Raw genomic sequence first — 25,575 nt, 5'->3', positions numbered from 1 at the left:
GTACTGGGAGGAGGAGGAGTGGGGAGTGGAGCGGAGGAAGATCCAGACAAGGTACAGTCCAGCAAAAACTTCTGGCTGGTCCCATCGGCAGCACGTTCCTCCTAGGCAAGATCTGGGAAGGCGGAGGGCTTGGTGCCAAAGAGAGGGGCTGAGGTTTGAGGACAACCCATGCAGCTCTGACATCCAACCTCTCGTTGTTCAGCGCCACCGTCTCATCCCTGGTCCCCTCCTGCTCAACTTTCCCCGCTCTCCATGGTGCGAAGGAGCAAACTTCTACAACAAGCCCAACCAACACTGACTCAAGCACAGCAGTGCTACCCAGAGGGCAGGGGTGGTCCCTGAGGGAGCCATGTTGCCCGGGGCCAGGTCCCGTGTCCTTTCATAGAGGTGCAGCTTGTCTTTGTTGGAGTGAAGCATCTTCACATCTTCAAAGGCATAGTAAGCAGCCAGCATGAAGTTGACGTCCCCTGTGGTGAGGAGGTCAAAGACGCAGGACTGAAAGTAGAGGTCCTCCACGGGCAGCTTTTCCCTGCACTTGGCTGTGGCCGTTTCGTACGTGAAGGCCTCTGGGGGGGCCGGCAGGCTGGGCCCCTTCCTACGAGCACGACCCTCTGTGGCCTGAGCCGAGTGGATGGTCTGGAAGTCAATCTGTTGGTTGAGTGGACAACCGCGGAGGCATAGGTAAAGGCCCTGACTGTCCCGGTCCTCCACGGCATTGACCACTTCCTCCGGCATGCGCACGGCGAAGGTGAGGTACCGGCCCACCTGCCTCACCACGATGGTGGTGCCAATGTACTTTGCCTGGATCTCGATGTGTTGACCTGACACCTTCTCTGTGATCTTCAGGCTGTTGGCTCCATGCTTGTCCCCACCATTCTTGGAGCCATCAGCAAAGGCAGCAGGAAGCTCATCCATCTCTGCCTGGTACACTTTCTGGTCCACACACTCCTGGAAGCTCTTGAAGATGATGGTGAGCTATGGGGGAGGGAAAAGAGGAACAGGGTTACAATCAGTGATTATCACCTGAGAGCACATGGCCGACACCAGGAGCGGCGTGGGAGGTGGAGGAGCCATCTACTCAGCCCGGCCAGGAGCATGACCTTCAGCTTATGGGCAGATGATTCCTCCTAAGAAGCTGCTCCAACTTTTAGGCACCCAGACAAGGTTGTCTGGGTGCATCTGCTCCTTTAGGCACCTAGATGCAGACATCCTGCTTCAGCACAGGGATGAGGAATGGAGTCAAGACCCAGAATCTGGAATGGATGTACTGCCTGGATCTGCGCTGTTATTTCCAGGCCTGGCAACACAGGAGTTCCCATGTAGCTGGAGCTGGTTGGACTATCACTACTCCCAGGCTTGTGGTGGCATGCCCATGCACGCAGCACTGTCTCTCCTCCAGGGCCTGGCAGATGGCAGAGGGGGATGAGCCCTGACTCTCCTGGAGGTGGTGGAGCTCCTCCTCACAGACCGACAGTCTTCTCCTCTGGGCCCCAGGACACGTCATGCTCCATCACATGCGTGTTCAGCACGCTCGAGTGGCCAGGCCCTCCTGGGGGGATACAGGCATAGACCAAGCCCAGCACAGCTCCCCATCCTCAAATGGGCTCAACCACGAGTCCCTTGCTGGAGGAAGGACCTCGCAGTGCTTGCTCTGCCCTTGCTGACCCAGCTTTGGGGGGGAAGGCTTGAGGAGGAGGAGGAAGAGCAGAGTTTGCATGGGAGAAAGAGCAACCTGCTCTTCCTGCCATGCAAACTCTATGCTTCCTCTTTCACCTCTTGCAAACTTCCTCTTGCACCTTTTTCCATGAAGGAGGAGCAGTAAGGGGGACCTCCCCCGACATGGCCCCATGAAGGGGCAGACTGAGACCCAGCCAGAGTGCGGCAGGGCTGGAGGAGAGAGAGCTCCAACGGCCACAGGGCAGATACACCCGAGGGCTGAGTATCAAGGAAAAAACTGATGCTCCCCAAGGACTGGGCTAAGCACGGTGGTGGTTCCCAGCACCTCTGCTCCCAGTGATGCTGGAGAGGAGCCCAGAGCTGCCCAGAGCCCTGGCAATGTCCCTCTCTCCCATTCACTGCTCCGCTGAGCACTCATGTCCTCCCAGCCCCGTGGCAGCCCTGCTATACCCTCCTCAACCACGTTGTGAGGCACCACCGTGCCCTGGGTTTCAGGCTGCACTACCCCTCACATGGACCTCCTGCCACCTCTTCTGGGTCCAGCCCTGCCTCTGGCTGGAAGAAGAAGGGCAGACCAGAGAATATCATGCAAAAACACAAAAAAAAACATGGACCAAGAGGCTCCCATCATTTCCAACAGCACATGGTCCTCTCACAACGACCCAGTAATGTTTTCCACAGCTCATGCTGCAGATCTCATGACTAATCCCTCCTCACCGCAAGCCCATGAGGCAGATAACGGGTGAAAAGGCTCAATTAAGATGGTGATCCTGGGATACAGCCTAGAAATTGCAGGTCCCTGGTGTCCTTAGGGACCACTTTCCTCATGCCAGACTTCCTTGCAAGCTTCAGCAGGTTTTGACATCTTTTGGTAGGTAAGGAGTCAAGAACATCCTTAAGTAGCTTTAAAGAGGTTTATTAGGGACAGGTCAAAACCAAAATGCCAGCTCCAGGTAAAAGATCACATCCAGAGCTAAGAAGCAGTCCCTGTCCTACATGGGCTTCTCTCCTCTCCCCGAACCCAAGGAGAACCAGATCTCCCAGACATGGCGGAACAGGACATCTTCCAAAAGCAAGAAGATGCCTCCTGCTTAGCTTCTGTTTTTTGGCCCAGAAAGTGGCCTGTTAGCTTCACAGGTTGTGCACCATGGAGCAACACGACAGTTCATCAGCTCCAGGTCTCTCCTGAAGTTGAGGCCATGTCACACAAGTCCTGCTGTATCACGGCCGCACGTTTCATTTTGGTTTTCTATGCGTTTGCCCTGTACCTTCAGGATGTTTATTTAGGCTGTCAAAGCATCACCAGAACAGTCTACGCCCCACAAAATGCCTCGACTCGGCTGCAAACCAGAGAGACAATTACGAGCCTGGGCAGAGGAGAAGGCAGTGCGAGGAGCTCAGCTCCCTCCAGGCTTTTCCCTGCAAGGTGGAGCCTCTCTGGAGGGAAATCCTGGGTTTGCTTGGACCTTGGGTGGCCCCAGAAGGTGCCACCATCATGCCTGGTCTGGCTGTTCACAGCAACCTGCAGTCCTCCAGGTGGGAGCTCTCTTAATTTGCCATCCCCAACTTTGGCCATGATTGCCCTCTGAGCTGCAGCATCTCAGCCTGCTAACCATGGTGGGGCTGGATGTGCTCAGGAAGAAACCACAGGCCATTTAAGTGACAGTGGGGACGGAAGAAGGACGGGCGTCTGATATTTAGGGAGAAACACTCAAATTCAGAGGCGCTCCCACCCAGTCTTACTCTCTCCAAGGAGATGTGCAAATGGTGGAGGAGAGAGGCGGTGGAAAGAAAGGCAGTTCAGAAGCACCTCTGCCCTTGCCCACCTCTGCTCACAGGGACATGCCCAAGGCTCACCTTGCTGGTGGCGGTGGCCGTGGAGCCAGGCAGCACCGGCGTGTTGGTGACCTGGACGTTCAGGTAGTTATTGTCTATGAGCGGCCAAGCCCCTTGCACCTTGCAGGTTTGGAAAGTGTCTGTGAAAGTCCTGAGGTGGGGGTCCCCGAAGAGCCCACAGTGGGTATAGTTGGGGGCAGCCGAGTGTTTGTGAAAGCTCTTCTCGTAGTGGCAGATTTCGGGGCTGTCGGAGCGCTCCTGGCTGTCCCCGGGGGGCAATGTCCGGAGGCGGGGCTGGGACGTGGGGCCATCCTTGGAGCAGTTGTGTTGCACCATGAGATCTTCTATGCCATGCACGGCAGAGTGGTAGGCCAGGTCGCCCCTGCAGGTGCGGGCGGTGCGGCGGGTGCAGTGGGCGTAGGCACGCAGTGCCGTGCAGAATTCGGGTGCCTCCTCCGTGCCCAGGTGGTGGGAGCCTGACGTGGCCGCCAAGAACTCAGAGTTGCACTTGAGGATCTTGCATGGAGATGTCACTGCGGGAGGGGAGGAAAACACAAAGCGGTCAATGCTTGCATGCCTGTGTGGGGGACATCCAACTCTACCCCCAGCAAGAGGCTGGTGTCCTCCTCCCACAGCCCAAACTCATGACATTGACTGTACCGCGTGACGGGGCCTTGCTCACCAGACATGACCCTCTCACATGACCCAACTCTCATGCATCAAAGCCAAAGAAACCAACAGGATCTGCCCCAATTTAAGCCAAGAAGGGAAAGAGCGTCCAGGCTTTGGATAAATGCTCCTGGGGGGAAAAACAGGGTGCGGAAGAATGGGACGTATTCACTAGCAGGGATAAGGGAGGATCATTAATGTGGGGGGGAGATGCAATGGGGTTTCTAATGCCTTTTTAGGGTTTGACATTCAAAGCTCTGTGCTACACAAATTACTGTGCCTTGAGTCCAGTCCGAGCTCTACCAGCACAAAAATCTGCCTTCCTCTTCCTCCTTCATGGGCATGGGGAAACCCAGCCCCGGCATGACAGCTGTGCCCCAGACACACATGGATGTGCACAGGTTAGAGCAGGACTGTGCCGTGACCAACCCTGCAGCAGAGCCAGCAGCCACCCCACCATCCTCACGGCTGTAGTGGTGCTGGCAGCAGCGCTTGCCCGCGTCCCCGGCAAAAAGCAGGAGCCAAAAAATCTCTTTCTTGCCTTGCTGTGTGCCTCTGCCCAGCCCTGGGAGCCCGTTCCCTGCCACGGCTCGCTGAGAGAGAACAAGAGGTGGAGGAGAAAAACCGGCACAGCAGGGTGTGGGGATGCCAGCCGAGCCCCTGCCGCCCCTTCTCGCCAGCCTTGCGTTGCCCGTGCGGAGGCGAAGCCAAAGGCAGCAGCGCTTTTGCCGGGCTCAGCCCGAGCCCCGGTGCTTGCTGGCAAGGCGGAGGAAGGCAAAGAAAATTCAGATCCTGTTTTTTATGCCTGCAATGTCTGCTTCCCAGGGCAGAGTGGCTTCCCTGGAGCAGACTTGAAAGCAGCTGTGCAAAACGCACATGGCCATCGCTGAACATCGCACAGACACCGCTCTGCCTGTGCCAATCTGGAGCCGTGCTGGGTGAACCCAGGCTCACACCGCTTAAAATTCATGGTGTTTCCTTTCCTCTCCTCTTAATCGACCCCCTCAGAGGGCTTGGAGACAGGATGGGCTCAGGCACAAAAGGCAGCAGAAGGCCAGGAAGAAAAGCCCCACCATTTCCAGATGCTTTCGTGGTGCCTCTCGCAGCCGCACACATATATTCCTGTCCCGAGGTTTGTTTAGAAGGAGGCTGGCAAGGCATCTGTGCCAAAAACATTTCAGATTTGTTTAAAAAAGAAAGTTACAAAACCCAGTATTGTTTCAGGGAAAACAGTATGTTTTAGTTTTAAACATTGCAGTGCTGGAAACCTAAACACAGTCAGTGCTGGAAAATCAGAAAGGGAGACCAAGGCTATAAAACACTAAGCAGTCTGGCTTTAAGAAACAAGCCTGTCTCCTCTCCCTTTCCAAGAAGAGTGAAGTGCAAATAGGAAATGGTGACAGGTTCCTCACAGTTTTAAAATCCATGTTTAATAAACTCAGATGCTAGCAACAGCACCGAGAACCCAGGAGCTGTTTTGTCTTGGCAGCACCTCGCTTAAACCTGCAAGAAGCACTGTGGAAAGCCTTTAACTCATCATTGACCAGAGGTGACTTGATAACAAGCATTTGATCTGGGACATGAGCTCACATTTCTGCTAAGCCATCTGCATTTATGGGTCAAATTTAAAAATATTTATTATCTTGTGTCCCTTTCTTTTCAGCCCCAAGAGTGTGGTTTTCCACTAAAGACATTTTGCTTATCAGTGGGCTTCCCATCACAGCTACTGGCTTGCAATGGAGTGTATTGCTCAGCATTTCTCCTACATGAAAGACATGATGCAGATGATGTCTTGTTACCAGCAGGCAGAAAAGCCCGGCTCCCCGACACTGCCCGCCTTGGCTCGGGAGGCTGTACGTTCAAACACGGCTGTTGCAATGCTGTAACTAGCACAGTGCCCAAACTCAGAAGGAAAGGAAGGGATGGCATTTAATGCAGGCAATCGCACCCCACAGCACAGTCGGAGTGACAGGGGCGAGCGGGTTTGGTGGCACGGGGAATGCAAGCAGCAGCATTTCAGGGTTAGATGCTCACGGTGCAGGTGTGGGTTTATCAGGGTGGAAAATAAGGAAAATGCATCTCATCCCTTCGGACGAGACCGTGAGCATGGCTTTGCAGATCCCCCAGGAGCCTTCCAGTGGAAGGCAGGAGTCAAAAAAGCATGCAGGAGTGTGACCAGTGCCACCATTGCGGGTTATCCCAAACAGCTGTGGCATCGGCAATTAAAATCATTGCTCTCCTCGTAGTTATGCTAATGTACAGCTTGAGGATGCCTGGAGGTTGCAGGCGGCAGAAGGTGCTGTCACTGCAGACAGACTTGCCAGCACAGCCCCGGGATGAGCTGGAGGACACGTCCCTGGCCGTGCAGCACCCACACTCCCCACTGCACCCAACAGCTTGGTAAAGGCACGGGGACCCACCGTGCAAAGCAGCCCCTCCAGCCAGCAGCTTGCAGAGCCCAGGCTGCAGTACTCTCTGGCTGCTCCAGCCCTTCAGCTCCTTAGTAGAGGGGATTTTTTTTTTTTCCAGAAGGAATAAAGCCATAGGCTGTTGCTCTTTGAGCACATGCTTCGTTTGCTTGCATCAGGAGACACAGGCGTGAGCTGTGGCAGCCTACGGACAGAGCAGGCGGCTGCAAAACAGCCCCCAGACACTCAGCACCAAACACATCCCCGTGCCGAGCATCCCTCGGCACCACCCCACCCCAGGGACACACATGACTTTATAAGGTACTGAATTTAAAAAAAAAACGCAAAACAATAAACCAAGGGCAGGGAATCCCATCTCCTTCCTCCCTGGGCCTGAAGAGGGAGCGTTCTTCTGTACGATGTTATCGCTCCAGTTTTGGCACCCGTCCTCTCTCCGCTGTTTCGCTCAGGGCCCCATATAAGGCCACATTTCCAAAGCCAGGTGCCGCGGGAGCGGCGGTGCGGAGTGGGGCCGCGTGCCCTCCCCAGCCGCTCACGCCTGGGCTTTCCCAGATGCTTCTACCAACCACACCAGTGGCCATTGGGTTTGGCAAACCCCTCGCGCCACTGGGAAGGGACCACGGCCGGGAAGGGCCGTGGAGGAGAGCGGACACAACCCTCTCCCCCTCCTGACACGCACGCCTTGCCTCGTCCCCTCTGGCAGCAGCTTTGGCACAGCGGTGCAGGCTCATTTGTACCGGGGCCAAGAAATGATGTTTATTCAATTTCGCATAATCTATTTTCCATCGACTCACAATGGATCTGTTTTTCAACCACAGATGACTTAGCACGGAAACCAACCCCTTTCAAGCAGGAACCCAGCAAGGCTCGCCCAGGATCTGTGTGACACTCCCAGGTCTGGGTGATGCCACCACCCTGGTCCATCACAAAGGGTCCTTCATCCCGGGGACTGGTGATTTCAAGTCCAGCCACCTTCCAACCTCCCATCATCTTCTCCTTTCAACAGCTTGATGCCATTCAAACCAGGGACAAAATTTCCTTCGGTATCTTGAAAACAACAGCTTCGGAAAGTTTAAAGCCAGAAGAAATAATTAAATCACCTGGACTAAGACCCTGCACCTAGCCTGCTGCCCCATGTTTGTTCAGGTATATCTCCCATGAGGACTTCTGCAGCCTGCACAATCTGAAAAGCCACCCCTTTCCTCGGCGGGCTATTTCAGGAGTTTATCACCTTTACAAAACGTGGGTCTTGGTTCTAAGTGGATTTTATCTGACTTCATTGTAAGGACATAAAAAGAACCAGCGATTTTCTCCGAAGCAGTAAAAGCTCCCTTAATAACCAGTATGCTTCCCACAAAGATATTTACACACTGCAATCAAATCACTTGTCAATCCTCTAGATAAGCTAAACGGTTTGCACTTTTAAGTTCTCACTGGAAGGTGTTTGCCCAGCCCCACCATCAGACCTCCCTCTGGCAGGCTTGTTTCCTGCAAAACCTATCACCCCGACGGTGATAGCCCGACGGTCACCCCTTTCGCCAGGGCACTGCACCGCAGCGGGCACCAGGATGGGCTCTCTGGCCGTGACCTTTTCCAGAGCTCCTAGTTTGCAAAGAACCAGTCCTCCATCCTGCAAGCATCTCGTGGTCCACCTGCCCCAGCGAGCTCCCACGTGCTCGGGAGCCTGGGGTATTGCACGGCCCGAGTCCCACTGCTCTGCCCTCGTCATCGGCACCTTATAGTACGTGCTGTTAAATTAAGCGTTCAAACAGATCACATCCACGCATCTAACTTTACCAGCCTTTCAATTATCAGTGCCCCCTATTCTCCCTTCAGCTGCTGTCAGGTTACCTGGATTTCTTTTACCCAAATCATGCTTTTTCAGAAAAGTAGCACAAAATCAGCAATTCATCTGTTCTCCTGTAATTTCTCTAGCAAAGAGAATTACTGGAAATTAATTTCAGTAAGTGAAAGCCAATTCTTTTAAGACTCTTGGGTGCATGTTAACCAGACCTGTTAATTTTAAAGCGTTCACTGCTAAGAGATGTTGTTTAATATCCTCTTGGTTACTAACGGGCTGGAAAGTATTCCATCACCCACATGTGATGCAAATACATCATCCCGCCTCTTTCCAAATGTATGGATTGAAGTGTCGATGTGCAAGCCTCACACATGCAGTAAAAGGCTTATTCGGAGAACACAGTAAAATGTAATTACCTTTGGCCTCAGATCTGAGCACACAGACTTAGGCTCCTAAACACATATTTATTTAAGTAATCTAAATAAACATATTTATGCTGACACCTCAATAGGAAAGGCACGATTCTCAGAGGTGCTAAATACCAGTAACATCTACCAGCTTCAAGGAGATGTAGGCTGCTCAGCTCCTGGGCGGAGGGCAGCCTCCACCAGCACCAAAATGACCCCAAGAGATAAAAAAAATCACATTGCTTCTCAAAAAACCTGGCTGTCAGGATCCGTTGAGCAAGATATCCGGAGTCCAAAGCAAAACCAGAGGGGATGAACAACATCAGCCCTTTGCATCCAGCTCCTCACGCTGTCCCTGTCCCAGCGGGGAAGTCTACACAAGCCACCCCACATGCTGCCCATGCTGGACCCCACATGCCGCCATGCTGGACCCACGTCTCGGTGCCCGCGTGGGCTGCAAGGCCGACAGGCATCGGCCAGCACCTTGTCACGCCAGGGAGAGAACTGGGCACATCGGTGCCATCCGCAGCCCTGACAGATGGGGTGTCATGGGCAGGGGCAGCTCTCCTGCAGCCCCAAAGGGCACCGTGGGGCGAGGAAGACCCAAGGGCCACCCGACCCAAGCTTGGTGAAAGGATTTGTGCGCGACGGCAGTGCCGGGCTCTTCCAGCGACCTCCTTTGAACTGTTAATCAAGCACAATCTTGCAGAATAATAGCCTGGTTATTATTGCCTTGTTTGCATAACAAAGAGGCCAAATAAAACTGATTTGACTGTGCTCAGAGGGGGTGTGAAAGATCAGCCCTGAGAAAAGAGCTGCAGGAATGCAGCAAACTGCTCCAAAGCCTCAACCCAGGAAGAAAGACAATGCAATTTGCCATCAAGAAAAGCCCAATAGACCAATAAATTACCCATGTGCAAAGGGATTAGATCAGGTTTCAGTTGCACTGAAGTGGGGGGAGGAGGACCAGGAGGAGGGAACTGAAGGAGAAAAATAAACCTGCCTCTCTTAAAGCGCTGGAGCTCGTATTTTGCAAGGGCGGCCGTGGGGAGGTTGGCTCAGAGGGGCCACCTTCCACCCTGGGGCCTGGGCTTTGTGCTCCCTTCCACTGGCAAAAGCAGCAGATGCATTAAATCCAGGCAAAGGAGGACTGACAGAGCGACTCTAGATGTATCCAAGAGCACACCTCAATCCACGCAGCTTCTTTGAACCCAGTCTTTGTCTTGCTCAAGAGGATGGTGGGGAAGGGCTTTCTCCCATTCCTTCGCGTCAAAAGAGGGACACGGAAGGAGTTTTCTCCTTTCAACCTGTGTCAATCACTATAGCATCAGGAGGCCCTGCCACGGCCAACTCCCTTTTGTCCTCAGCGGTGAGTTCATGGCCCCCCATCTCTCCTCTCCAGGCGTCATGGAGACACGGGGCAAGCACAGGCAGGAAAAAAGCAGAGTCAGTGTCTTCACCAGCTACGGCACTAACCGTCGGATGCTGCTGAAGGAGCCCTTGATTGTTCCTGTCACTTAGTCAGCTCTTTCAGCTCGGAGAGTCAGCTTACAGCTGACCCGGCATGCTCAGCGGGACGGACGTGTCTCTCCCCAGCCCCCCCTGGCCATCATCATTCCTCCATGCTCACCTCAACATCCCCATGAAGGGAGAAAGGCAAGCAGACACTATCAGAGAGGGCATCAACCATGGAGCTTGTAGTCAGGGCCACGAGCGGCTGACCACGCTGCTCTAAGAGTTGTCAGCAAATCTTGGGAAGTTTGGGAGGTGCAACGGGCTGAAAGGAAGAACCAGCATTTACAGCCAAAGCAGCAACAGAGTCGCAGACTTTGCTGTTAAAACTTCATCCTGGAATTCTGGCTTCTGCGTTGCCTTTGCCACAACCGTTGAGCTTTCACCAGCTCAGAGGGAGCAGCACTGGTGGATGGTTCAGAGGATGTGGGTTTTGCTCCACAGACACGTACTGTGAGCTGGTGGATGGAGAACGAGGAGGGAGAGAGGGAAGCGATCTCTGATTCTCCATCTGCAGAAGGGCGCTAACGAAGCTGGCTCCCCGCCACGGCGTGCCGCGGGCTGGAAAGCGGTGCTGGAGCTGCACACCTGGGCTCTCCCAGCTGGGGAGCACCCAGCCGCTTTCACCAATAGATCTCAAGAGCCGGTAAATCTCCTCGAGGAGAGTGGTCCATTTTACAGACAAGGACACTGAGGATGTGAAGGGTTTCACCCAAGACAAGCCCGATGGGAAGAGAGGTGGATTCTCTCTCTCATCCCCTGCGTGAAGCATCACCCTCAGCTTCCTCCCCCAGCTAACACCACCCATGTCCCCATGCCTCTGAAGTAGCGGTACCTGAACAAGGCCAACCCTGCCAGCCAACCCCATTGCCAAGTGTTTCAGGTTTCCAGCAGACATCACTCTCCCCACGCTGAAGCTGTTTTCCCAGGGTGCCTTTGAAGGCACGGCTGCCACCCACCAGCGCCCGGGGGCCCCCCAGGTGTGGCAGCAGGTCCCTCGCCCTCCTCCCCCTCGCCCTGGCCGTGGCGGGGCTGGCAGGGAAACGCTTTCTGCTCACAGGTGTGGATTCCCTCTAGGAATAATCATCCCTGCCGCGCTCTTGTGAAATTTCAACCCTTCAAATGCAGAGGTAAATGAGACACGAAACGAGGAGATGGAGAAAAGCCCGGAGCACATAAATCTGGATGAAGCAAATTTATACAATTAAACGCCTGCCAAAAAAATTGCGGCATCTCAATCGGAGGCGTTGGTTTGAGCAGGGCGTCAGGTGCCAGTTGCCCGGCTGGCAGGCAGCAGGAGCACGAGCCCACCGAAAACCCACGCGCGCACTCGACTGATGCTGGAGCCGCACCCGGGGACACAGGGGATCTAGTGGATCCCCTCCTGTGGGCTGGACTCCCATGCGGCACCAGACTCACTTCCCATTGCTCGTGCCCCATGGAAGCCACAATATCTGTTCCTTCCTTCACAGCCACAGACTTTCAGAGGTTAATTTAGTTTTAAATGCATCCGATTGCTGGCCCCCCTGGGCTCAGGTTTTAATTTTAAGAGAAAAAGTAACTTTCTAACAAGAACACCCCCCTCCAGTCCCGCTCCTCCACACTCTCCCACCCCCAGCATGGTGATGCTCTCACATCATTGTGGGCTGGCAAAACGCAGAGCCAGGACCCATCCCTAAAAACTCCTGCCACATGTCCTTGTCATCTCAGAAAGGGCCGGCTGGAGTGTGTCACACGGCAAGAAAAAAAGGTAGCTTGTCCAAAACCCAAAACACTGTAGATCATTACTAGGGCTTTGGGGACCAAAGTCAACAGCTGTCCAGGAAGGAGAGGAAACCAAGGGAGGAGAAAATATTTTGGGCTCAAGTGAAGCTTGCTCTCTGCCTGACCCATAAAAACCCCATATATGCAGGGACAGCTCTGCTTGCTGGGAATTAAATGGCCAAACTCCCCTTGATGCTTATGCAGCAGAAAGTGGGACTTGACATCCTTCTGGTGCTCCACCCTGAAGGACTTGCCATTCTCCCATCTGCAGGGTCACCAGCCTCCGGCGGCCCCACACACCACGGCCGGGCCATCAGACAGAGCGGCTCAGTCTGTGCCTACGAGGGCTGTGTGTGTGTGTAGGAGCCAGCTTGTTCTCCGCAGTAAGAGCCCGATGACTTCATCAAGGGGATGGCATCTGGTTTTGCAGTTGGCCATAATTCAATTCTCCCCCTTGCTGCAGGAATTTCAGCTGGTGAAGCAGTGATTTACTCAGCCGGGCTGCACTTGAGTGCAGAGCAATCTTGAGGCTACAATCGAACGCCCTGTTATTTTGAGAGCTCACGGACAAGGGAATAAATATCCTCTTCTTTTCATCCCAGTAGTTGCCAAGTGCAGGGTACAAAGCTTTTTAAAGGCATTTAGGGGCTCTCCTTTCAGAAGCGCGTTCCGGGTGCCGTGCACGGCCAGGCAGGGCCCTGCCTGCACAGATCGCTCCTCATCTGTGGCATCAAGACAGGATTTGCCAGGACAGCCAGAAAACGGCCAGGCACCCCCTCACCTGCCCCACCACAGCTGCATCTCTGAGCATTCCCCATCCTCCTTGAAACTCCTTCTCCAGCACACATCACTGCTGCCTCACAGCAGCCCCAGGTACACCCCAGCCCCCTTCAAACCACCTGGGACTCTAATGCTCTTTTGGCCCTGGGTTCCCACACTCACCCTTATTCCAGGTTTGGTGCCTGCTCCAACAAGCAAAGCAAATCGAATCCAATGGAACCCATCCAGATGGACCAAACCCCCTCGTCTTTGACCTTCTTTGCTGTCCTGCTAATGCTCATCCCTTGGGAGCTGTCAGAGTCGGCAGGGGGTCTCTCAAAGGACTGACGGGCTGAGGAGAGGCTCGCTCAGGCTGTGTACCGCCCTGCCAGAGCCTACGGTTCCTTTATGGGATGTGCCCATCAGGAAGCCAGAAGAGAAACCACAAAACTCATTGTTGCTGGGGCCTCATCCAGGGCCGCAGCCCAGCTCTCCAGGGACAGCAGGTTGGTGCAGAGACCGAGCAGAGCCCCCAGGTTAGGAAGTTTTTATGGCTGCCCAGCCCTGTGAGCACTTTCATGTGCACATCTGACTCAGAACAGCTGTTTGGGCCACAAAGAAGGAAACCTCAGCTGCTGCCATGATAAACCCAAAGTCACTCTTAGTATCTCCCCGTTCCCAGCAACCAAGGGCTGGGAATTTCAGGATTTTCTGTGGAAACAAGCAACATATCCACCCCATCTGCATTAAAAACAAGGCGCCTCCTTCCAGCCCCACAACGAGCCTTGCTGGCAATCGCAGAGAACTCCCTGTTCCAAGTATGAGACCGGCTCCGAGCGAGCAACAAAACAGGGAAGCCAAAATATTTCCAGGTTTACGTTTGAATCCCTCCCTTCTTCTCTGCCCTGACAACATCCCGCACAGGCGCGCTCCTCCCCTGCCGCCACCTTCCGCGGCCCCCGGCCCGGCTCCCCGTTCGCGGCGCTGGGGGGGTGTTGTTTTAACAGCCTCTAAGCCCCCTTCTCGATTTCGGCTTAATGCTGCGATCACGTCCCTCCCTGCCGCTGAGACAAAAGCCATTTATCAACCGATGCGATACACCTCCAGTAGGGACGGATCCTTATCTGGAATCAACCACATCGGTCGGATGGACCGAGGGCAGAAAATTCCCATGTTTTTTTGAGGCAGGAGTGTATTACAGCCGAAATGCCAAAGCTGAAGACAAACTGGGAAAGCCAAAGCAAATGAGAGTACGAGGGAGAGAGCAAAGCCTGACACCTTGGACAAAACACCCAGGGCCAGATTTTGAAAGTACAAGAAGGTACAAAACGGTTTGCACAAAAGATGTGCAAGAAAACCCAGTGCAGCCCATACTGGGAGGCACAAGTGGGGGTCAGCCAAGCACCCCGGGAAAGCAGGGTCCCAGCCAGGAGGGTACAACACTCATGAGCATCTGACGCTGGGACTTGGCACAAGCCAGGGAACCTGTCAGCAGTGGCCTGCTCTGCCCAAACCTCCTTCACCAGCTGCCCCACGCTCAGCGGTCACCCTGACCCACGCAGGGGAACTCACACTGGTCCCTCCAGCCCAAGGGTGCTTGGTGGCGGGGGCTGCCCAGGAGGCAGCAGGGTGAAGCCGTCAGTGTGAGAGCAGCACAAGCGGGAATCCAGCCTGGGGTGTGTGCAGCAACAGGGGGGTTAAGCAAATAAATAAATAGGGCAGGACTCGGCGAGGCACTGATCTGACACGCCGAGCACCCACTTGGGCAGCCTCCAGTGGCCCTGCTCACCCAGGGCTCTCAGGAGGGGTGTGAAGCTTCCTCGGGGCTGGGAACCTGCTGAGAATCCACAAATTCCCAGGAAGCACAGGGAAAAAGGGGCAAAGGATATCCCAGGGAATAAATCCCCCCCTTTTTCCTACTTTCCCACCCCAAAAAGCCTTCAACGAAAGCCCCCGGCGTGCTCCCAGCCCTGCGCACGGGGAGCACCGTCTCCGCCTGCGCCCCGCTCCCGCGGGCTCCGGATCGCCTCGTTCTGCCAGTTCTTTGCACCTTATTTGACTGCTGAAGGGAGAATCAAACAAAGCAGCCAGCCAGATCTCCTATCAAGTTCTTTCTTGCACCGTAAATCTCACAGCCTCAACGCTTTGCAACTCAAAACGCTCCGAAAAGGGCGTTAAGCAACACATAGGGGAGCAGCTCCAGAGTTACCTCCCCCCAAAAAAAGGGGGGGTTTTTCAGCTTCCAGCCTGCTGGGAAGTCTCCTCGGAGAAGCGGGGTGCGGAGGGAGACCTCGGTGCTAAAGGCAGCGTTGGAAAGGCTCGCTTTCCTGCAATGGGGCTAAGAGGGCAAAGGGGGGAGGAAGGGCGTAAAGCAGTTATTTATTTATTTACTGCATGTGTGTGCAAGACTGCTTCACCTACGGTTATGCAAAAGAAAGGCAGAGGCGATTTCAAAATTAATAGATTAAAAAAAAAAAAGAAAAAGGAAAGTTTTACTAAACTAAAAAGATAAACGGGGAGATTTAAGCGTTAGGGCTTTTCTTTCTCCCTCCTGCTTTCTCTCCCCCCTTCCCCCCCGCCCCTCCTTGCAAATGAAAAAAAAAAAAAGAGGTAAAGAAACTGGAGAGTTTTGGAAGGAACAAATCCGCCTCTGTGGACTGGGTTTCCCCTCCCCCAACAAAAACAAGCACTCAGGGCTTGAAGGAATTTGCAGGCAGAGATCTGCCAAAAACATTGTGAAAAACTATGGGGGATTCATTGGAAACAGATGGCGTTTTCAGCTGTAATTCTGAAATTCTCTCCTTTTCTGACACAATACAAACAAACCGGGGACGGGGAGGGGGAGGCAGAGCCTGGCAATAGGTGTGAGCGGCCGGGGGTGCGCGGGGAAGGCTCGGCCGGGGGAGCCGATGCCCGCGGGACCATTTGGTTGCCATCCCGCCCTCGGACAGCACAACAGCTCCCGGCTCGGCCGGGGCAAGTTTTCCAACGAACTAATGGTGTTGAGTGTGTCTCCCCCCCAAAAAAAAAAGCAACAAAAAAAAACACCAAAAATAAACAAACGCGGGGAAGGGGGGCGGCGGGGAGAAGGGGAGCCCGCTCCGGGCCGCCCGCGCATCCTCCGCCGCCCGCCGCGCTGCCCAGCCCAGGTGAGCCCCGGGGCCGCGCTCCCCCCTCCCCGCGGACCCCCGACCTTCCCGAAATCACAAAGCAACGACCCTCTTTACCCAACCCTGCAATCGCTCTCAGGCTCTTCCCATCCCAGGGGGGGGCTCGGAGCGGGGGACACCCACCCCACCCCCCCCCCCCGCACTCAAGGGCAAAAATTTGGCATTTGGGATGTTAATTCGTGGGTCCCCCCCCACCTTCCTTTCAGTGCACGGAGCACACCCGGGAACGGGAGAACAACGTAACCTGCCCGCCGCTGTCACAACCAACCTCCGGCTGCCTTCGCCGGGAATTGCTTTGATTTCGCCCATCTCCTTCCTTGTGGGATGAGGCGGCGGGGAGACAAAGAAGATGAGGTCAAGGCAAAACACCCACCGCAACTGCTTGGGGAAAAGGGAACGGTGTGTGTGTAGGGGGGGGATACACACCAAAACTGAGCCCCACTTGCTTATTTTAAACATGTGGCAAACTGCTGCAGAGAGGGAGAGAGAAAGAGGCCCAGAGACAGGGGGAACCGAGGCGGTTATCCAAGGGCTGCGAGAAATACAGGGGAAAAAAAAATCTTCAAATAAAGAGGCTGTTCCTTACCTGAAGGGAAGATGCAGAGAAAGACAGGGAGGATTTGGAAAAGTCCCAGGGCTGTGGATCCTGCCCCTCTCCCCATACCCATCCATCCAGCTCGAGCTTTAACCACTATCCTCTCCCTGGAAGAAGAGTTTAAAAAGAAAAAAAAAAAAAAGGAGAAGGGAAGAGAGGAAGAGGAAAACAACAAAAGAGAAAAATAAATCAATCGAAAGAAAGGCTTGAAAAAAAAAATGAAATAAAATCAAAAGCCCCACATGGCTCCGCGGAGCGATGCAGGGACGGGCGGCCCCAGCTCCGGGCTCCGGTGGCCTCCGCACTGAAAGATTACACAGACTTTTTCTCCTTCTCCTCCTCCTTCTCTCCTTCCCCTCCCATTACAAAACAGCCCAAACCATCAATCATCCCGGCTGCCTTCCAATGCCTGCATCCTCTCCCAGCGCCTCCTCCACTCCGGAGCGCGGCCGCCCGCCTCCCCGGCCATGCTCCGCCGGCGGCGTGGAAGGGGCGGGGAACGAGCGCCGTGCGCCGCGGCCATGGAGGGAGAGGGGAGGGAAAAGCCTTGGAGAGCCGGACAAGGGGGTTTTTGCTATCGATCGAGCCACCAGACTCTGCCGTACCCTTTGGGGAAGGGGGTCGGGGTCGAGGGGGGGCGTGAAGGGGGGGGGCGGTGGTCCCACGCCGGGTGGGCTGCAGGAAGGGCTCTTGGGATTTTTCCTCGTCTCCCTGCCGTCATGCATGGCAGCTCGCTTGCAATTTGGGAGAGGGGCGTCCTCCCACCCCATCAGTCTCAACACCCAGCGTGCCTTCCCCCCAGCTCTCTCCCATGAGCCTAACAAGAGTGCTTTCGATTTCCCCCAAATTAAGGCATTTGGGGTAAAGGGGCCGTTGTACAGAAGAGGGGGGAAACTGAGGCAGGGAGCTGCTAAGCAGCTTGTGCGGGGCAGGGATTGTGAGAGCGATGCTGAGGCCCCTGGGCCGCACAAGATGCTCCTCCACACCGCCCCAGCCATGGCTGCGCAGGAGGTGTGAGCGTTTCACAACCTCTCCAGGTCATTCACCCACACCGGCACTGGCAGCAGTGAAGTAAGCCCAGATGACTCAGAAACAGCAAGTCTCATAGATCCTTATCATTAGATGACACTCCTCAGAGAGGGGGACAACAGTCGGGGGTCCCCAAACCTAGCTCTGAGGACTGATGGAGAGGGCTCACGGCGTACCTACGCTCTCAGGACCTCCACCACATCCTAGTTTGCACCACCAGCCCATGTATAGATACGGATGTTCAACTTTCTCTGGGGGACAGTCTCACCAGTTGTGTTGGTACAGTTGTCCTGGGGGGTCTCACTTTAGAGACCCTTTGGACAGCCCCCGGGCAGATGGCAATTCCAGGAGCTCCCTAACGGCTCACGGATCACGTAGATGGAGCAGCAGCTTGAAGCACACAGGGATTTGCCTGCTGGGCTTCAAAATCCTGCTGTTTTCCACCTCCTGGGATCCCACAGCATGCGGAGGTGAGCAGGTTGGACCTGCAGCTCCACCATCCCAGGGGTCTGCTCCACTCAGCAAAGGGCTAAGCCAGGAGGGAAGCATCCCCTTAACAGCTCACTTGGATCTATTTAAGTTCCCCTTGAAGGATGTTTTAGCCATGGTGAACTAAGACGACTTCACTTCTGAATGCGAGTGCCCACTGGTGTAAGACACTTTAATTAATATGCTTTAACTTAACTTTAGATCATTAGCCCTCCTTTGATTGAGGTCCCCCTTGCCATCCTAATGTTTCAACTCCTTTCTCTTGGGGATCTTATGAAAAAAATAAAAGGATGCTGCTTGTTTTACACAACCCTTCTCCCAACTCTGTAAATTTAACAATAGGTCTTTCCTCCTGCAGCACAGTATAGGCCTGTGATGCTCCTTGACTCTGCTTCTAGTTGTCCTTGGAAATCCCCTCCTCTTCTGCCTCACAATCACCCTTGAGGATGCTTTTTGGAATGCTGATAGCTTAAAGTCTCCAAGAAAGAGTTTGTGATTTCCTCCTGTTGTGGATTGAATCTGTGATTCAGCTACAACAAACATCTCATGGAAGGTGAGCTGAGGAAGAGGAGGTGGGAGTGAGTATCCCCAAAGCAAAGGGATCTAACAACACCTCTCTAGTTCTCCATGGGGAATTTGAGCCCCTTGTCTCCAAATGAAGGAGGAGCTTCACTGGGGCTTTATCCAGGCTGCAACTGGAATTAAAATGCTGAAGCTTTTCCATCTGGGACCCAGATGGGATCCAAAAATCCTGAGGCCTTGCCTGCCTGACTGGGGATGTGTCTTGGTCCTGATCCTCCTACAGCTGCACTTAGATGATGTCCACTAAGTCAGAAGGAGCTCTGTGTGCAGAAGAGCTGCCAGACTGGGCTGAGCTGGGCAGGAGATGAAAGCTGGCATGCAGGATCCAGACCTGTAGCAGAGGCAGTGTGGGAGGGACGCCTACTCGAAGCACCTCTTTGTGGGGGATGTCAAACAGGGGCAAATATGTCCAAACCCTGCCAGCTGCTGCTACCACCCAAGAAGAAATGCCTGCTGATGGGATGTGTAGGCAGCTGGAGCTGGAAGGGGCCTGGGGAGGCTGGAAGGAGCCTGGGAGGAGGAGGGAGAGGGTCTATGAGCTGGGGAGAGATCCAGGGGATGCGGTTTCAGACCCGAAGCCCTTCCTCTTGCTCTCACCCTGTCCTCTTGCAACGCAACTTTTGCTTTTATTTCAAACTGAAAAACATCACTTCTGCTATTATTCCGGCTGATGACATATATAGCATGATCTATTTCACTCAAAACCCCATCTGAATTATGAACTTTTAAAATCCAGCTGCTAAATAGCTGCTGTGAGGCTGGTTTGATTGTTTGACCTAACACTTTGGTGTGGCCGTTTTGTGGCAAGCTGACACATTGCAGTGATAGACTGGAATCCAGTTTGAAGCATTATTTTAAAAATAAGACTCTTGTTGGAGCTTCTGCCTTTGGTGTAAGGAAAACTGCACTGCCATAAAGCAACGGTCTGATGCCCCTGGCTCCAGTTTGTAAAAATTTCTCCTTGATTTTGCTCAGTTGCATCATGCATTGCAAATGGGATTGCTGTTTTTGGCACCGATCAAAGCAGCGGATTTCGCTGGAGAAAACAACAGATGTGTCCAAACCGTAACTGCAGAGCAGGAAAAGGCCCCAAATAAGGTGTGTTTCTGAAATCCTGCTCCCCCTTCTACGTTTCTTAAATAACCTTCACCTTTCTCCTTAGCTGAATCAAAGATCTGGACTTTAATAAATCACCTACTGAAATGCAAGTTATGTGGAATTCGGATCTGTCTTCCTTAATGGGGCTATCTAGGCTTGGAAACGTGGAGTGACTGTGTTTTCCCCTGCTTCTTTATTTCATGAAGCCCAGTTGGGGCTCCCCGTTTAGGCAGCGCCGAGCCCAATGCTCTTTGCAAACAGTTTGTGGAAAACCACCCACCGCCAAAACACCAACACCTCCGGGGCACAGTGGAGTTACGCTGTGCAGCAGCTCAACTCTGGGGGCAAAGGCACCTCCGTGGTCACAGACCACATGTGATTCTCGTGTTTGGTGTCATGACGGAGGGATGAGATTCTCCGAGGTATTTGCTGGATGAGCAGGAAGATCCCCATTCCCAGGGGAAACTCAGCTGAGATTATTCCTCTGAACTTTACTTTTCTCTGCCCTGCATCACACCGTGCATGGCTGTGGGCTTCAACGGGGCTGAAAGAATGTGTCTAATTTGAATCCTAAGGTTTACAGATGATACCTCCCCTTACACCCTTCCTAATGGAATTATTCACTACCTGTAATTATATGGCTAAAATAGTAAACATGGGTATTTCTGAGGACTGTAACTAGTAGTTAGAGGAATGGATGTCAGGGCTCCTGATCTGCTCCTGACTCTCCCGTGAACTTTCTGTGTGGCCACTCTTCACACAACTACCTCCACACAGCTTCAGCATGTGCCTTTCTCTGCTCTGCCTCGGGACAAGGCGTTCAACCAACGCTGCTCATGGCCTGGCTGGGATAAGCCGCGATCAGGCTTCCGTGCAGGAAGCTAATCCTGAAATGTTCGGCAATGATACGTGTTTGGGGTGAGCCGCAAAAATCAAATCACTCTCTAAAGGAGGAAAAAGGGAAGTTTGGAGTGGAAACCCCCAAATTGTTATCTGGTGAGGTTTAACAAATGATCCCGAAATGTTCATGGAAGTAAAGCCAAACACCTGTGCTCTGAATGCTTCCCTTACTAAAGGAAAAACCTCTAAAGAAGAAGAAAAAAAACCCAAACACCTTCATCTTTCTGCAGTAACAGCCACATCTCTCATGTTTGCAATACTGGGAAAGATCTTCCTTTTACTCATCGCTCCATTTTTTTATCATTTTACAGTTTTCCTGGCTGACAGCACAAGCAGACGCTCAGTGTACCTCAAAGCTGCCGAATGCGCATCTAACCCCGCTTCCCTCCTAACCTGTGGCCTTGCAGTATGGTGCCTGGTATGGAAAGTGTCCCTGCTGACAGGGAAAGTGTCCCCCCAAGGTCACACCAGTGCCCTGCGCTGAATGTTTGCAGTAGGGCACACTGGGGCAGGCGGAGGTGATGGCACAGAGCTGGGCTTTGGGGGATGACCCGCTCCTGCGCAGCAAAGTGCAGAGGAGAGTTTGCTGGTTTAGCTAATCCACCTCCCCACAGCTGCCCCTGTGACCATCAGACTCGTCAATTTGGCGATGTAAAGAGAGGCCAGTGGGTTGAAAGTGGAATAAAATATAGCTTTGTAACACCAATACATAGAAGAGTAAGAATGCTTTGTTGGCCTGCATCTTTGCATCCACAGATTAACTGATTAACAGCAGTCCTGACTGAAGTTGCTGTGGGTATCCCTGTTGGGGACTCTTCAAAATGCCATCTCTGAGCTCACAGCCACAAGTGTCACCCCTAAACACTCGCAAGGCTGGACAAGGGGAAGGGATGATGGGCTGGTGGAAAACTTCCAGTCTCACCCATGACAGAAAGCAAAACAAGAAGTGATATTTTCAGTCAAAGAGAGTTCATCACGTCAACTTTTTTGACTGGTGGCATTCATTCGTGTCTCTCCCTTTCCCTTGCTTGCAAAGCCTGGTGGGGTGAGGCGTGACTCCGACACACGGGAGCATGTAACCATCCCTTGTTCGGCACTGTTTGGAGGGCTGGCAGGAATTCACCATCTGTATATTTAGTTCTCTGCAGGGAGCTGGTCTTCCTGGCCCAGTCTCCTCTTTGGGGTAAATATCAAGCAATATCTCTTTAGTGTATCTTCTTCACATCTGGGCTCTCCTCTAAAAAACAACCCAGAAGGTGGGCTGGGAGGTTCCAAAGAGCAAGTTTGAATGGCCAGATGTCAGCTCAGCAGAAAAGATGGATAAATCTGAACTGCTGAAAAATAAACAGCACAGAAGAATTGCAGAGACTGGATGTTTATCAGCAGAGACAGAAACCAGTCTGTGTAATGGGACAGGCTTTCTCTGCTGCTTTTAAAAGCTACTGGTATCTTGAGAAAGTGCAAACATAGCTCCTTAATTGCCCCCTCCCAACTGACAGGTCAGCTAAGGACATCTCCTGGGTCTCATTTAAAGGTGGGAGATGACATGGAGTGTTCACAAATCTACATCCTCAGCCTGTTGAGAAAAGGGTGTTCGAAAGCTCCTATGGAAAAAGCTCTGTGAAACCCAACCACCTTGCCCAGGTCTCCTTGTGTCAATTCCTGACAGCAGCAGCCACCCACCACGGGATGCCTTTCCTGCACTCTCTGTCATGAATTGCCAAGTGACAGTGACAGTGTCATCAGCTGATGTAAAGCTTTTTCTCTGAATATCTGGGAAAGAGACATTCCTTCTTATGGGACAAGGCAAAAATACCACACAAAACAAAACAAAACAAAACAAAACAAAACAAAACAAAACAAAACAAAACAAAACAAAACAAACCCACCTTTAATCCAGCACCTCTATAAGTATTTTGACAAATGAAATTGGGAGTTTTTGTGGAGGAGGAGCAACTTGGAGGCGGTATCAGGAGTCCTCCTGGGTGTACCTGGCTTGGGGCTGGGCTGAGGCTGAGGCTGGGCTGGGAATGGGACTGGGACTGGGACTGGAGCTGGGGCTGAGGCTGAGACTGTGACTGTGACTGGAGCTGAGGCTGAGACTGGAGCTGGGCTGAGGCTGGACTGGGCCGGGACTGGGCCTGGGCTGGGGCCCCACTGGGTGGTGCTGTTATCCCTGCGCCGTCTGCAAAAGTATCCAGTTTATAAAATAAATGCAACCCAACGCCGCCTTAAACCACATGACATAACAGCAGCTTGCGAGCTCCCATTAAAATCTCAATTTGGGGAAATTGATTCTACCTCTGAGCAATTGCGATGCAATTACTCCAACAGGCAGCAATCAAGAATCACATCAAAACAACACCAAACTTTCATCTCCTGCCTCGCAACCACCACCACAACTAAAAGCACCTGTCTTGCAAACATAGCCCGGCTTCCTTACACGTATGGAGTGTTTAGGAAGGGCAACGTTCAGGTCCCAATCTGGAAGCAAGTCCCGGCAGGGGCTGTCCTGACTGGGGGCTGCGTTCTGCCCCCCTGCCTCCTGATTGAGGTTATGGGCTATTTACAGACTCGGTTCACCAGGAGCAAGGTCTCCCCCCCATCCAGAGACGCTCCAGCTGCCCATCCTCTCCCTGTGCACAGATGTGGCCATCCCTGCCCACGTCCCACATCTGTCCAGCTGTCACACCCTCCCACCTTTCCCTTGCGAACACCCCAGCCCTTTGCAACCACAGGAGTTAGGGGGAAGCTTTGTGTCCTCGCAAATGAAGCGCTCCGGTCTCGATAATCGCGATCAGCGTCGGGATGAGCTATCCAACGGAAACGGGGAAAATATTGAGGATGGTATTTTCAGTTTTCATCAGTGGTCTGCCAGGAATGATTCGACTGACTTAGCCCAGCAGGATGCATTTTTAGTGGCAACCATCAGAAGGGAGGATCAATGAATAACCGCATGCACGCCAGGCTCGTATCAAGCCGGACAGAGGGAGCGAGCCGGGCAGAGAAAATGGGAAGAATCGAGGTTTTTCATAAAAACGGCTCGGGAGGGAGGAGGCAGCCGGGGAGCGGGAGCGACACCTCAACAGGTCCCGCGGAGGAAGGGCCATGCAGGGAGCCGGGGGCAGCATGCGGCTGGGGGGGGGGACACCCTGCGCAGACCCCCACCCCCGCTTACCTTAGCGGCCGCATCGGCCTCTCCAGCCCACCGCGGGGGTCGGTGCGGGGAGCGGCAGCTTTTTTTTTTTTTCCAGGAAGGGGAGATAAACCAAAACCAAAACCCAATAAAATAAACTCCAATAAAATAAAATAAAATAAAAGCAAATAAAATAAAATAGTTAAAAAAAAAACCAAAAAACAAAAAACAAAGCAGAAGAAGCGGCGGCGGGGAGGGGGGGAAAGGCCAACCGCAGGGCGCAGGCAGCCCCCCCTGCCCTGCGCAGGGCAGCCCCGGCGGGGTGCAGCGCGGCCGGGCTCAGCGGGACGCGGGGAGCCGCATCGCCCTCCCGGAGCATGTGAGAGGCAGCGGAGGAGATAGAGCCAGATAGGGAGGTCCCCTCCCTCCCTCCTTCCTCCCTCCCTCCTTCCCTCCGCACACGCTGAGCAGCGTCGTTAACATGCGGCGGCGGAGGGGAGGGCAGGCGCAGCCCCCGGCCAGGCGGAGGGGGAGCTGGGGGGGGGGGGGAGGGGGTGTCCCCACTGCAAACACCCCCGCACATCCCCGGCACCCCGTCTCCCTGTGCAGGGTACACCCCCTCCCGCAGGGGTGGGGATGCTCCACCTGCAGCGGGAGGGTATGAAGGGGGATTTGGGGGGGCCCTGGGGCGTGTATAGGCACTGAGAGCATCTTTGCGTTGATGAGGGATTGTGGCAAGGAGTAGGGCTGGGAGAGGGGAGAAGATCCTCTGCAGGACTGTGTTCATGCAGTGGGGAAGGGACGGAGACCCTAGGCTGCCCTAACAGCCCCTCAGTGTAGCCCCCCAGCACTCAGCATTGCCTGGAGCTGGGCAGTGTGGCAGCACCCCCCGTTCCCCTCTGGCCTTCCCCACCATCGGGATGAGCCTGAGGTGAGCACCCATCTCTCCTAGAGGCCGCGGGGGGGGGCTGATTTTGGCGTGCATGGGTACCAGGGTGCCTGCTTTGCTGCCAGTGTGATGAGAAGGCTCTGGGTGCAAGGCTGTGCCAGCCAGAGTGTCAGACACACAATTAATTACTGCAGCCCCAGAGCCACAAACACGCTAAATATGCTGTCGCCGTAGTGCGTGGATAATAGCAGCCCTTTGCAAAGTGTTTCTTTATCCCCTTTCTTTCCTTTTTTTCTTTTTTTTTTTTTTTTTTTACCAGTGCAAGAGACAACAATTGCAGAGCGCACACAGCAGTTCTCTGCTGCTTGATTAAGTCAGCAGTGAAGACGAAATGTGCCTGTACAGCTCGGGCTTAAGGAGGGATTTGAGTGTGTGTTAGGTACAAATTAGAAAATGGATGTGATTTAATCACAACAAATCTAAACAGCCCTGCTACAGAAACCCTGCCATCAAAGAAGTCTTTTTTTTTTAACTGTGGATATACGAGTATATAGTCTTGACAAAGGAAAAACGTGTTTCAGGATGAGTTGTTAAAGCAAGAACAGAGAAAAGACTGGGGCAAGCCTGATGTATACCAGATAAGTTATCAGCTCTAGAAGGAATGGCTTCCTTCCGTAATAATTATTTGCAAATCAGTTCACAGTTCTGGATACTGTGGTGTCTGGATACTATAGTACAGACAGAGCTGCTTCTGTCAGGCCTGGGACACTGCACAGACAGGAAACCAGGCACAAACCCTGCCCCAGAGAAGGTGAACTGCTCCTTCTGAGAAG

At 53.5% G+C, this 25,575-nt stretch overlaps 1 protein-coding gene across 1 annotated transcript; it reads right to left on the bottom strand.

Moving 5' to 3' along the window:
* Window positions 1-273: 273 nt before the first annotated feature.
* On the bottom strand, window positions 274-23,909 carry RGMA (repulsive guidance molecule BMP co-receptor a). Its single transcript, XM_086620433.1, has 4 exons — window positions 23,896-23,909; window positions 16,611-16,726; window positions 3,535-4,046; window positions 274-975 (listed from the first exon to the last, which is right to left on the bottom strand). Exons 1-4 carry the CDS (start codon window positions 23,907-23,909, stop codon window positions 274-276), a joined length of 1,344 nt encoding a protein of 447 aa, XP_086476559.1.
* Between the last annotated feature and the right edge of the window lie 1,666 nt (window positions 23,910-25,575).

Source organism: Tauraco erythrolophus, chromosome 14 (genome assembly GCF_009769465.1).
Source record: "Tauraco erythrolophus isolate bTauEry1 chromosome 14, bTauEry1.pri, whole genome shotgun sequence".
NCBI classification, from domain to species: Eukaryota; Metazoa; Chordata; class Aves; order Musophagiformes; family Musophagidae; genus Tauraco; species Tauraco erythrolophus.
This window is presented reverse-complemented; position numbering and strand designations above follow the sequence as displayed.

Coding starts and splice junctions, on each gene's coding strand:
- RGMA (XM_086620433.1), bottom strand. Junction 4,047..16,610: donor TCTCTGCATCTTCCCTTCAG/GTAAGGAACAGC, acceptor CCCCTCCCGCAG/TGACATCTCCATGCAAGATC. Junction 976..3,534: donor CGGCCACCGCCACCAGCAAG/GTGAGCCTTGGG, acceptor CCTCCCCCATAG/CTCACCATCATCTTCAAGAG.